The 15096-nt window shown below is 37.1% G+C and overlaps 1 protein-coding gene across 1 annotated transcript in view; it reads right to left on the reverse strand.

The window, feature by feature from the left end:
* LOC136866818 (E3 ubiquitin-protein ligase TRIM33) overlaps nucleotides 1-15096 on the reverse strand; it is a 268047-nt gene that overhangs the window by 64318 nt on the left and 188633 nt on the right. Inside the window, exon 12 of the mRNA XM_067143924.2 lies at nucleotides 11160-11312. Within this exon, the coding sequence (XP_067000025.2) occupies nucleotides 11160-11312 (153 nt within the window). The remainder of the gene's footprint in view (nucleotides 1-11159; nucleotides 11313-15096) is intronic.

Here is a 15096-nt window from a genome sequence, read left to right on the forward strand (position 1 = left end):
TTGGATTACTATACTGTCTGCATTTTTAGATGCCCTGTACTGGCAGGAAAGTGCCCGATGCTCTTACAACATCGTGGCTTTTCGAACTTTCCTATGACAGGGGAAGGCAGTCTCTTGCTTCCGTGTGCAGTATGCACTGCATAGCAATACAGTACAGTACTATAAGTCCGTTTGGCATCAGCATTTAAAAAAATAAAACAAACAATGCAGTTTCATCGGCAATGACAATATTGTTTGGTGCGTATGAATTGATTGTAGGCTATAAGCCAAGCTTTCTTGCCAACTGTCGGCATCGCCAGTGTTCGCGGATTCTACCTCTATGCACACTGCCTGCTAAGTGATATTGTGGCGTTCCTAAAAACACTGAATACAAAATAATTACGATCCCGCTCAAACATAGCAAGTATGAAGGACACTGTAGACACACCGAAGTAGGTGAAAGTGCGCAAAGTTATCCCTTCACGTTCCAGAAGACATGTTCTGTCATGACACGGAGAAATTCTGAATTTAAATTACTCAGTAAAATACTATTTTTTTTCAAAATGTAAAGGCAGTTTTGAATTAAAAGTCTGAATTTTGGTAACAAGACCGACATTGTTCTTCGAATTATGAATTATCTGTATTTCGAATTAAACAATTTAAATAACATGCAAAACCATTCCTCATGTTTCCGGGAATGACAGCTGCTTCGAATTAAGCACGATTTTGAATTAACCAATTTTGAATTATCGAGGTTCTACTGTATATTGTTTATTAACATGAACAGCCCATCATTAGAGAATTTTGATCCATCAAGAACAGTGGAAAATTGGTATTGTATTTCAGTGTTGAAACTACAAGACATGTGCACTGACATAAAACACACTCTACTGCTTGTAAAACTGCATTTATATTGCCTTCATTTGCTGTAATCTTTGGGGTATAGTCTGCACACTCAAATAAGCTGGTACTTTTTTCTACCAGTATCATTTAAGGCAAAAGCATATAGGCCTATGCATTACACTGTATTTTGTGGTATCTGGATTTCACAACTGGCACTCAGGCCACAAGGAAATTTTTCAAGCCTTGATCATAAATGATATGAGTGTTGAACTAATGACTGAGAGAGTATTTAAAAAAAAAAAAAAAAAAAAAAAAAAAAAAAAAAAAAAAAAAAAAAAAGCTGTTGATTGTTCGTATTCCCATATCCGGAGAAAGAACATTGAAAAGAACACAGGACAAACATAATGACAGGTCGATGAGAGAAGAGGGAGAAATATGACTTGATCTGCACTTTGTTCCTTTTCCATGTCAGGAGAAGTATATTTGAAGATAACCATTAACCTAAATGGCCACAGTAAAAGAAGAGTGAGAATCTCTGGAATAGTAAAAGAATAAAAAAAAAGAAAAGAATGATTAAGATGTTAAGGCTATAGTAAAACAAAAAGTAGGAAAGTTACAAGAAATAATAGAAGATGAATCAGGATAAAGGGGTAAGGGAGAAAATGAAGTACAAAGGAGACTGGACATTTGGAATGAAAATCTGAAGGAGTTTGGAATGGTAATTAGTAAAAAGAAAACTGTAGTCACTGTGGAAAAGAGATAAAGAGAAGCCAAGTGAACATAAACAGAGAACAGTTAGAATGCAGAACAGTTTACATGTCTGGGTAACATTATCAATGGAAGTAATGAAATCAATCCTGAAATTAATAACAGACTAAGAAAAGGTATAACATTTTTTCATAAAGTCAGAGAGCTTTTATGGGATGACAAAGTACCCAAGAAAACAAAATTAACATTATATAAACAGTATTTCATACCAATTTTAACATACAGACTAGAAACGCTGGTAACTAATAAGGGACAAGATAGTAAGATCCAAGCAGTAGAAATGACATTTTTAAGAACATCGGTTAAAAAGACAAGAAGAGATAGAATCCAAAATATTAATATCAGAGAAGTGCTAAATATAGTTAATACAGAACATATAGAAAGCACGACTGAGATGGTTCGGACATGTAAAAAGAATGGGAAAGGAACGGGTAGCAAGAAGGGAATTGGAAAGAGAAGTTAAGGTAGGGTTGCCATACGTCCCGGATTAGAGTGGTATAAATAATGTCCCGTCCGGCTGACTAAAAGTCCCGGATTTCTAGAAAGTAATCCCTTTACTCCGAAAGGAAATACAATTTAAACGCCCGTCCAATCTCTTAAAACTTCAAATAAATTGAATGGTCGAGACTCAAGAAATATCCATTAAATTTTACCTTATCGATCTTATCCATGAAGTAGTCAAAGTAAACTATCGAATTATCGCTTTTTTCTATGTACTTCCAGTGTTACAGATTGTTTTGTCAGAAGAACAATGCTTCAAATTGCTGAAAATAGTCCAGTTTTACTTCTCTCTTCCTGCACACAATGCTAATGTAGAGAGAGTGTTCTCACTAATGAATGCTCACTGGACTGAAGAAAGAAATAGGTTACATTTGTTATCAATTAGGGCCATTCTTGACGTACAATATAATATGACAAATTAAGTTGTCCTGAATTCTATACATTAATCACCAGTGTCAAAATGTTGAAATACCTTGACTCTGTACAGTCATCACAAAAGTACGATTGCCATAATAAAACATAACTTGTAATATATTGTAAAGAGTTTCACATTAAAAGTATGCCAAATACTAGCATATATTTGAACTTATTTGCTAATATGTATTTGTCCCGGCTTTGTGGCAAACAATTCTGGCAACCCTAAGTTAAGGGAAAGACACCAGTTGGAAGACTGAGAAGAAGGTGGATGGATCAGATTTGGAAGGACATTAGAGAAGCTGGATTGGATGTAGTGTCAGTAATGGAGCAGGAAAAGTGGAAGGACAGAAAGGAGTGGAGGAGGCTTGTTAACCACACCCGGGCGACTGGAGTGGGATATTGATGATAATGATGAGGCAAAAGATGAATGAGAAACATTTAATATAGCAAAGGTGACAAGTACAAAAACCACTTATAGCCCACTGGTAGCAATAAAAAGGGAAACAAATCAGTTTGGTGGTGTGAAAGATATATAAATTTAGTAGGATAAATTTTAAATTATAGCTATTATTATTATTATTATTATTATTATTATTATTATTATTATTATTATTATTATTATTATTATTATTATTCAACATTTAAGTACTTAGGTAGTATAGTATCAAAAGACAACCTTGCAAAATATGAGATGGACAGTCGAATTAGCAAGGCAACTCAATTTTACGACCAAGTAAGACAACTTCTGCGGGATAACCAAGTACCACTGAAAGCTATGATGATATTATATAAATCATATTATACATCCATCCTCATGTATAGCTTGGAAACTACCACATTAACGAGACAAACAAAGCAAAGCAAAGCAAAGCAAAGCAAAGCAAAGCAAAGCAAAGTCACCTCTGTACAGGCCATGAAGGCCCTTGAAGGTGTGGAAGGTAAAGGCTTCCACCATTGTTAACTTCGGCACGTGATGGGGTAGAGTGGTTAGCTCTATGCCCGGCCACCTTTGCCCCTAGGAATTAACCTGGTACTCATTTTTGGTGTAGGCTGAGTGAACCTCAGGGCCATATGCATTAACGAGACAAGACAACTCAAAACTCCAAGCTGTAGAAATGAAGTTCCTACGCACCGTGATACAGAAGACCAGGAAGGACAAGTTCAAGAAAGAAAAAGTCCAAGAGGAGGTGGGAATAGGAGACTCCTTACTACAGAGGATCCAGAAAGCAAGACTGAAGTGGGTTCGTCATGTAAGAGGGATGAGTGCAAGCAGGACTGCAAGAAGAGAATATCAATGTTGATGATGATCATGATGATGATCATCATGATCATCATCATCATTTGACCACGGCATCTCTCTATGGAGAAATGGGAAATAACCTGACACCCCAAAGGGACAAATAGCTTTAAAGATGAACACTATGTTACCAGCATCAGGTCTTCAAACTAATAAGAAATTGCTTCAATTGGCTCCTAAATTGAGAGGAACTTGCAAGTGGATTGAATTCTGATAGTACAATTTACTTTATGCAAGGCAAGAAGTAACATACAATTACAAAAAATATCACTATGATTATAATACCAAAATTGTGTTAGTCTCATTAACAGTAATGCTATCCATCACACAGTAGCAACTTCAAATACATCATTTTTGTGTTCATTAAAGAGGAGAATAATGGTAATATGACCAAATTAGGTTCTATGGCAGGACTTATTACCAAGATTGTACAGATCTAACTAGAAATCATATTACTATGTTCTCAAACAATGACATGTTTTTAAAAACAAATCTTGCAAAAAAAGAAATTAAATGGGAAGTTATGCACTTCACATGAATTGTGCAATTACATAAGAAAATATCTAACCCTACGCAAATTCTGTTACCTTTGCATTTTCATCGATGATGTACGATTGTTTTAGTTGACCAATTTTAGGACAGGTACTTCAGAAAATCTTTCTACAAAAATTAATCCAGTAAACCTCATATGGTACAGAATTTTAAAAAAAGTTAATATAATGGATATACAGTATACTCTTCAAGAACATTAGAGTACGAAATAGCAGCACATCATACAGGATAAGTGGCAATAGTATATACATATATACTTCAAGCCCGAAGAATACAGAATGGTAGTCTAGTTTGAAAGTCTCGAAGTTATTTTAGACAGAAAGAACCAAGCAAAGAAAATAAACTCTATCTACAGAATAGCTCTTAGGATGCATGTGTTACCTGATTCCACTAAGACAGTCAACATGCAAAAGAGATGCACTAAGTTCTTTGATGTTGAATTACTTGTCTTTGGATATATCTGTTGGGTGGGTCCTTGAGGTATGAGTTTTGAGGGTGGTCATATTTTTAGCTCTTCTACGGTTGAACAACTACTTTATGCAAAGCTCCCTTCTACAGCCATTTGTAAATTCAAAAGCAGTCAGTTAATGACATAGCCAGCGGAGCAAGCACTTTTACCCAGCTTTGGCAGCACTGTGAGCGTCAGATGTGCATAATGTGAAGACACAGACCAGTGTCTCACTCACAGTAACAAAGTGTGAAAGGATGAAAGGGATGTACAAATCAGTGGCAGCCAGTTCTAACGTGACAGAACAATCAGTATGAGGTGTGTCAATGGTTGGTTTGAAGTGAAGGAGCCTAAAGGAGTGTTCCTAAATTCAACCCTTATAGTCCACTAACATGGCATGCCAGTCTAATTTCACGCACACTAGGAGAGATTTCTAGCAATTGTATTTATTTGTGATGGTATCCATTTCAGCTCAGATTGACCCGCTCTGTTGAATGTGAATTTGTACAAACTAACGAAAAGGGACATAAGAAACAAATTTTACTAACAACTGCATTTTTTCTATTTCATTAACACAAAATCAATCACTTCACTGTGCAATCCTCCAAATAAATATACAGTGAAATTCGGTTAAGATGTTCCTACATAAGAAGTTTTCCCACCTAAGAAGTGTGATATTCTTGGTCCCTTGATCGGTTGCATTAAGATATATGTATATTTATCCCGCTTAACCCCTCAGCGCCGACCTCTATACGTGGTATAGACCCTCTTTTCTTCCGTAGCCGCCGACCTCTATACGTGGTATAGACCCGTACATGGTTTCACATTTACGGCTATAGCGCGAAGAGTTTTGGAGTTATGGATTTGCAAATTGTTTTGTTTCCAAGAAGACATTTTCGGGTTTATCAGTGTTGTAAATTAGAATTGAAAAATCGTTATAATGTAGTTGTTTTTGCAAGGATAATTATTTGTCAAATAAGTCTGAGCACTAATCTCTTGCTTTTTTAAAGCCTGTTTGCTTCATTCTTTCCCACAGAATAAAATAAAGAAATGATGATCTGAGAAGTTTGTCTTTTCGTGTGATGTTCTTTACTCTATTTGTACATCGGGAGTGCGGATTATTTATTATATTTGTCTTTATTTCTCAGCTTGTAATATTTTCGTAACTCTCCACAAGCGCTCTGTGTAGGCATCAATTAGTGCCGCTTTCTGTCATACGATACGAGAACCAGTTGTTCATGGTATATATCTCGTTTGAAAGACGATGTCTCGACCTTTTATCTGAAATATGTATCGAGTTGGTTTGCTTCGTCATAAATGTTATTCCCCTCATTCAGTTTCGTCCTGTTGCTTTCGGTCTCGCTGCAGCTTCATCAGTCCGTGTCACGCACCGCGCTCAGCCGTCGTTTGACTGACAGTAACGTGCTTGAAATATTGTATAATTCAGATGAAGGTTTAGTCGGAAGTAGTAGTGACAGGATAACCAGCAGTGATAATGAAATAGATGATGTAGCAGTGGTAAATGATGAAAGTGACGATGAGGAGGAAACAGTACTTGGAAATTTCGTGTAGGAGGCTATAGATAATTATACAGGTCAGAGAGAAGTTTTCAACAGTGAATTCTGATTGCTAAATTCTCTAATAATACTCACACAGGTCACAGAGACAAATATTGAGCAATTACCTTATCGGGTTCAGCTGGTGAAAGGTTTGTTTACAAAATACGCTCGCTTGGGAGGGGAACGAAATATTCAAGGACGGCGCGCATCAGATAATACAGTTCCAAGGTTGCGGGAAAGATATTTTATCAGAAAATTAGCACCCAAGAGTTGGAAATCCAAACCTGAGGGACATTGTATCCTGTGTTCAAAACACGGCGAAAAGAAGACGTCAGTGTACTGCTGCCAGGAGTGTGACTTGAGTCCCTGTCTCAAAGAGTGCTTCGAACTCTATCACACGGAACTAAATTACTAAGGAAATGTGAAACAATTATGTAATTATCTGCATGTACATAGCTCTGTCATAAGGAATTCCAAATTTCGTGAAAATCGGGCTACTCTTATACTTGCAGTAACGCTTTAAGTGAATCGATGTATTTCAGTCGCTCGTAGTTGAAATCTCATCTGGCCGCGGGGTAGGAAGCTATTTAAATGGCTGCGACGCTGAGGGGTTAAAGTGTTCTGTTGTAAATATATTTCCCGGTTAAACAGTTCAAATTTTAGAGCCCCTTGAGATAGAAAATGTCCGCTCAAAGCAGCTCATGGTTAGAACCCTCCAGTCTCCGTGCAAGTTGAACCCTGTGTTAGACCGTTTGCGCCTGTCATGGAGCTTCTCCGGGCTTGCCAAGGCCATATGATGTTACGCTATGACAACACCAACACCAGATGCTCATTCTCACCTTGTGGAATCGAATCAAACCCATCAGTCGTAATTTCCACTCCACCGTTTACATCAAGCAGAATAGAATCGAATGGGATTCTACGCAGGAAACACAAAGCACGCAATGGATGGTTTGATAAAACATTAATGCAGTAAGTTGCGTGCCGCGACAGGTTGAAGTCATTAATCGAGGTGGCCTCAACATTAATTAAAAACAAAAAAAAAATGTATTTGTCCACAACACAGCAGCTTCTTATGCATTACTGTACTGTTTGTTAGGAATACATGAACGACAACCGTAGGGAATGCCACTTACGAAATTGTTCACGGTAAATACAGTACACACCGGGCGAGTTGGCCGTGTGCGTAGAGGCGCGCGGCTGTGAGCTTGCATCCGGGAGATAGTAGGTTCGAATCCCACTATCGGCAGCCCTGAAAATGGTTTTCCGTGGTTTCCCATTTTCACACCAGGCAAATGCTGGGGCTGTACCTTAATTAAGGCCACGGCCGCTTCCTTCCAACTCCTAGGCCTTTCCTATCCCATTGTCGCCAGAAGACCTATCTGTGTCGGTGCGACGTAAAGCCCCTAGCAAAAAAAAAAAAAAAAAGTACATTCCAAGCCATGTCAATTATTGTACTGACATACCGTACTGTATATGGACTCCAACATGATATGATTCTGAAATAGGGTCAATAATAATTGCAAAGTACCGTATAGGCCTAATCTACCACAAAATTGAATATTCTAACCTGTTTGATATTTTATTCCCTTGTTTATTTCCTTCCAGACATTCTCTCTTACATTGATGTTGCAAGAATGCTTATGGGTCTTGTCATAGAGGAAATTACGTTTTGGAAATTAACTGATAAGATTTTCCGTGTCCATTATTAGTTAGGTGAATAAACTATTACGAAACAAAGAAACATCCCGACTCTATGCAGGAAACAGCCGACTTGCCAGCTGATACATTTTATGCCGCCAAACAGCCGGCCGAAAGATCCTGATTGTCTACGAAGTTGAACGAATGTTGATAACCAGCTGGGTGTTGGTGAGAGGGGGCCTGATACACGCAGGCAGAGGCATTGCAATACCACGTGTTGGCATAAAATTGAAAGTTATTTTTATTTTTACCTTTATACAAGCTAAACATTGTATTATCATGTCACTCGTAATTATTACATCGCATTAATAGAATGAAGCACAAGAATGAGGAGACATGAAATAAAATTCTGCGGGGAAAGAAACTGTTTACGTTTAGATGTGCTAGTGTTGCTACTGCAACTTTATCACTCGCACGTCATACCCCAATACATTCCCATGCACTCATTTCTGCAACTTCGAACCTGCTTTTCTTTTCTTCATTACCTTTAGCATGAAGAGGATTAAAGCAGGAAAATAAACTCAATATCGGCTTGTCCATGCGGTACTTGCGAAAGAGCTAGAAACTACGCCCGTGGCCATGACAACCAGTAGGAATGCAGGGGCAATATAGGCCTATGAATAGGTTCTAAGAATCTCTAAGAAGAAGTTGCCGATGTCCCATCTGCTGCCGTTAACTTGAAGCAGATGTCGGGAGTGCATGAAAAACTGAGGTGGTTTATGGAAGGTTCAGTTAGTGTGCCTCAGATCACAAGGAAGGCAATGTGGGAAGTGGAGAGGTTTATAGTTCAAGAAAGCAGTAAAAACCTAAAACAGTCAACCATGGACAATATCTTTTCCAAGTAGGAGCCTAGACTTTTGTGTTTGGAAATGTAGTTAATGTCTAATGCAGTATGGAATTTACATAATGTACGGTTACCATCCACCGTTTTAATGTTCTTAGTATTTCTTTTATCTCTTGTGCAAGGTTTTATATATGTTCCCTTCTCTTATCAAGATTTTTTTCTTTTTTTGCTATTTGTTTTATGTTGCAGCGATACAGATAGGTCTTATGGCGACGATGGGATCGGAAAGGAACCATCTTCAGGGCTGCCGACAGTGAGGTTCGAACCCACTATCTCCCGAACACTGGATACTGGCCGCACTTAAGCGACTGCAGCTATCGAGCTCGGTTCAAGAATTTTTATAATACAGTATGTTCAATTACAGTATTTTACTTTATCTCTAAAAATACATGTCATGATAATCTAATATTTATATTGTGGTTTTCTTTTAGCAGCTCTTATATATCAAACTATTTCGGTATTGTTCACAAACAAGGAAATCTGTTGGCTGTGTGTTTCACATGTATGTCAAAGTACAGAAAAAGTTTTCGGGGATTACCCCGTTTAAGAAGTTTCCTGCTTAAGAAGCTTTTTTTTTTTTTTTTTGGTCCCTTGAAAAATTTCTTAACAGAGTTTCACTGCAGTTCTAAAAATTTTAAAAGCATATATGCTCTTGTCCATAGCACTGCACAACCCTTCCTGGTACAACCGACTCGTACGTTAGCTCTACCTGTACAGTATCGCCTCTCTCTTTTCTTCCTGTGGACTATTTCCTTGGGCACACTGTGTACCAATCCTAGTGCCCATGCCTGAATTGACATCATTGCAGCAGAGAATGGAATGCTAGTGGTTTAACGTCCCATTAACACATCAAAGGTTTTTAGCAGTGCAAGGTTGGAACATGGCTAGGATTGGGAAGAAAGTGACTGAGGCCTTAATTGAAGTACAGCCCCAACATTTCCTGGTGTGAAAATATGGAAACTACAGAAAACTATCTTCACGACTGCCAAAAGTGGGATTCGAACCCAGCATCTAGTCAAGTGCATTTTTAGTAATCCAGTCTTTGCTTAGAAGAAGCATCTAAAGACAGCCAATTCAACATCAAAGAGCTGACTGAGTCTCCTTCGTGCAATGATCACCAATGCAAAATCAGTTCCCACACCGGGGAATTTGGGTTTGAGCCCTGCGGCCAATCACATTTTCAGTGCTTTCACTGAGATTATAATTGTTTCACATTAAAGTTCTGAATCTAGCTGAATCTTCCACTGTCTCCTTACACTAAAAAATTCAAGAAAATGTGAATTAGATTAAATTCTAATACAGAGCATATCTCAATTTTGCCTCTAGCATCATACCTCAAAACATTGCAGAGAACAAAAACTTACGTAAAAACTGAAATGTCACAATGTGTGAAACATTGATATAATGATAATGTAAAGTAAGTACTGCAAAACATAAGAAACCACCATGATTTCAATAATTACCTCTAACTAAGAAGTCATGTTTCTTGTACTGTAGGAATGATTTTATATTTGCCTGTAATACTGACTATATTTGATTATATTTGCCTGTAGCATTGATTATATTTGCCTCCAGCATCATACCTCAAAACATTGCAGAGAATAAAATCTTTAAATGAGCTTCAGGTTTTTGTCAATGAATAATATTTCAGAATAATATTGACATAAAATAGATCTTTGCCATATGCAGTAACTACTTTGTCTATAGATCTCTCTTTAACAGCAGAAGAAATAAAGACACGATCACAATCCCCAGGAGAGAATTCAGTTTCTAATACCCCTTCCAACATACGGGCATGACAGACACACACAAATCAATTTGGAAATCTTTCACAATGCCAACTAATCCTCAAAACGAACTGATAAACTTCTCACTGGGGACAGGGTTACTACTGCTGATACCTCTGCATTCTTAAAGAAGCATTCTTTTGTTTCAGGTTAAACTTCAAACAAAAAATGTCTCTTTCCCGTGTTTAACAGAAGGTTTTACTGGCTATCTACAGTAGATGGCAACCCAAGACTCATTATGCAACTATTATTCATCTTCTGTTCAAAACTAAAATATTACTGGGTAAAGGTCTGATTTATGATTTAAACAGTGGTGAACCTTTCCAAAATTTATAAATATTACATAATCAAGCATTCTGGAAACAGTTAAAGGTTTATCTGTATATAAGTTCTACAATAATGTAGAGAACAGAGTTAAAAACAGAAATGGAAAAAAAAAAGAAGAACAGATAAATATACTCACAGGATTGAAAGTATATGCATTTCTGAAAATGAGGCGCATATCACTAACAAATTCACGCAAATTTGAATAATGTTCAACCTCAGAGGGATCAATTCTCCGTCGAATGATCTCCAGGGACATAGGTTTTTTAATCTTTTCATAATATTCTTTTACCTGCAAGAGAAAATAAGAACACAGGTAAGTAATCCTCAAAACATTTCAATTGTATTTCCACAATGAGATCACTTTACAATGGCGAAAAATGAGAGTATCCTCCTATTCAGTAAGTAATAATAATAATAATAACTTAAATGTTTCCACCTTTTCAATACAATATATTCACAAGATTACAAAATTATACGGTACTAGTTTCGACCCATCTAGGGGTCATCATCAGCCGTATTGGAGCAAAGATCATTTGTGGCGAAATCCTAAGACAATATTATTTTAAAGAATAACAAGTGAAATGAGATGTTATGGTAATAGTTAATAATACAAGGAATATACATAATAAGAGGTTTTTAACAAAGAATAAAGTATAAATGGGGTGTTGTAAAAATTATAATCATGGAAATCAGTAAGTTCTTGTATTGAAATGAAATATGGCTTAGGAAGAGGGCTTAAGGTGGGGCTGAAGGGTGCGGGAGAAAGTGTAATTGTCTTGGAAAAGTACCTTTGATTAAATTTAGGATTGAGTTTAGGTTGGCTGCATTATTGTTTCTGAGGAAAGTGATAAATAGATCGAAGAGTATGTTGGGTTTCTCTGAGATTTCATTGAGATTGTGACTGGCATTAAAGTATTGGTCTAGGTGTATGTAGTAATTTTCCATTATGTTCAGTAAAGGGCCCTTGTTTGCTAATACGAGGATGTCCATGTCTTGTTCAATATTGGTGAAATTATGGTTATAATCTTGCATGTGTTGGCCGATGGCTGAAAACTTGCTGTATTTTATTGCGTTAGACCAATACTTTAATGCCAGTCACAATCTCAATGAAATCTCAGAGAAACCCAACATACTCTTCGATCTATTTATCACTTTCCTCAGAAACAATAATGCAGCCAACCTAAACTCAATCCTAAATTTAATCAAAGGTACTTTTCCAAGACAATTACACTTTCTCCCGCACCCTTCAGCCCCACCTTAAGCCCTCTTCCTAAGCCATATTTCATTTCAATACAAGAACTTACTGATTTCCATGATTATAATTTTTACAACACCCCATTTATACTTTATTCTTTGTTAAAAACCTCTTATTATGTATATTCCTTGTATTATTAACTATTACCATAACATCTCATTTCACTTGTTATTCTTTAAAATAATATTGTCTTAGGATTTCGCCACAAATGATCTTTGCTCCAATACGGCTGATAATGACCCCTAGATGGGTCGAAACTAGTACCGTATAATTTTGTAATCTTGTGAATATATTGTATTGAAAAGGTGGAAACATTTAAGTTATTATTATTATTACTTATATATTGTTCAATACGGACCAAAAACATGAAATTCATAACCATCAATCCTATTCAGTACATAATATATTCCGTCATTAGACGGAGCAAACAAATTCAAACATGTCTCGGCTCGCTTGAGCCATCTTCAGTGAAAAAATTAGGGGGGTTGGAATAATTTACATAATATAAGTTGTAAAGTGAAAACCGTCAATACGGAATGATTCTAATATTTTGTAACAATGAGATCAGTTTTGTATAGTTATAAAAAACAGAGGGAGACATCAAACTAGCTTGGCAAACAACATTCATTCATTCCTTTAAAAGTTTCAATATTTCATTTTTTATTCTATTTTATATGAAGAAAATTCTTAATCCACAAAAGAATGAAGCTGTAATAAGCATTTCATTGAGAAAGTGAAGATGGTATGAAGCTCATTCTGGGTCTTAGTAAAATATGAATTACATCAAAGCAGTAGGCATATGATTGAGTACATATAGTCGAAACCAGCTATAATGACTACAAAGGGACCATCAATTAACGGTCATTATAGGTGATAGTCGCACAAACCAGTCTATTTTTTTGTTGCTAAAAATGTCATATCTGTAAGTTTTGGGCTGCACACTTAAATGGTTAATGATACGAAATTTCTGTGGCTCAGAGAGGAGTAAGAAGTACCTGGGCAGACAAGGAATTAACTATATCACAATTAAACACAACAAATTTTGAAATTTCTTTCTTTCCTTTTTTTCTAATTTGAAATTGATGAGTAGGAAATCTGAAAGAACAATAACAATTTCAGCTTGTCAGCTCCAACAACAATGACCTAAAGTCCAAAAATCAGGTTCAAAACATGAGAGAATTACAAATGCTAATTTACACAGAAAAGAGCTGAATTGTTCTTGGCAGGTACCAAATTTACAAGAGTACTATTTGTTCCTATCCTTCACAAAACAGGGAAGTCTGCGCTCCAACTATATCATCATCCAGCCTCTGAGAGGCATCAGTTTCTAACTGCGCACTTCTAACCTATCGGTTGCTCTTAATTAAAGAATTTACACAAGGTAGCCTCGAGGTGGGCTTGTCTATTGCTCAACAGTTTATAACTTTCTGTCCCTCCAGGGAATTTCACACCAGACTCATTTCTACACACCACAATCAATTTACAGGGGCAAGAGAGCCCATACTAAATGGCCTTAATGTAAAAAATAAAGGCTGGTTGTAATCGGCCACAAACAAAATGCAAAGGAGGCGAAACACTTGCACTCCTTCTAGAGAAACTTAAAACCATACGTGGGCTTATAGCCCAATGATACAGAGGCTAAGCCTATTCCGAGGGCTGATTAAATGAGAAACATTAAATACCGGAAGAGGATTAAGAATTTTGAACGTTTAGAAACTTTAGTCACCCCATACCAAGTTGAATGGGAATCGCTAGTTGCTTTACGTCGCACCGACACAGATAGGTCTTATGGCAACGATGGCTCAGGGAAGGGCTAGGAGTGGGAAGGAAGCAGCCGTGGCCTTAATTAAGGTACAGCCCCAGGATTTGCCTGGTGTGAAAATGGGAAACCACAGAAAACCATTTTCAGGGCTGCTGACAGTGGGGTTCGAACCTACTATCTCCCGAATACTGGATACTGGCCGCACTTAAGCGACTGCAGCTATCGAGCTTGGTGAATGGGAATCAACAGAGGGTAATCACTCTTTGTTCCCTTACGTAACCGTCAAAGGGGGCGATTTCGGACACAGAGGTGGTTTTGGACAGTATGGTAGTTTTGCCTTTTTTGTTGCATAGCAACGAATCGCCGCTGCTTTGCACTCCCGCATGTGTTTTAGTTTGACACTGAGGTTATGTTTCCCGTATTCCGCGTTTTTTATAACGAGTCGACTCCATACTTTGGAAAATTTCCAGTGTGCACTGGCATTTTCTAAAGTTCATGCATTATCATTAAGTGAATACTTTAGATTGTCGTGACTGGAAGAGATGCATCATAACCATGGTTCTTAGTGAAATCAACTGACTGAAGTGTTTATAAATGATTGCTGTGGAATTTTGGTGTGATTTAATGAAAAGTAGTGTTTTTCACACATTTTGTTGAAAATTGAAAGCAGTCTGGGTGAGTTTGGACAATGCTCAGAAATTATCAGAGACAGAAAGGAGCTACTTTAAGGTGTAATTACGAACCAAAACAATTAGAAAAAGCCGTATGTGATATTAAAAGTGGCAAGATGTCTTATAGGAAAGCATATGATTTGTGTGGTATACCTTGGTCCACTACTTTTTTCTTTCTCAGGAACACATATGTTGGCGTATATTTTTCGTTTGTAGGGTATTGTATTAACTGGATATACTCCTCATTATTAAGATGATAAGCAATACAACTTAAGATTCCCTTTGTGAGTTAAGATGAAAATAACCTCAAAACCATCTGAAATCACCCCGTATGATGGTACATATTTCCCAGTAGGGAATAGAACAAAGTCCTCAGACTGGCTGA

This window comes from Anabrus simplex, chromosome 3, assembly GCF_040414725.1.
Source record: "Anabrus simplex isolate iqAnaSimp1 chromosome 3, ASM4041472v1, whole genome shotgun sequence".
NCBI lineage: Eukaryota > Metazoa > Arthropoda > Insecta > Orthoptera > Tettigoniidae > Anabrus > Anabrus simplex.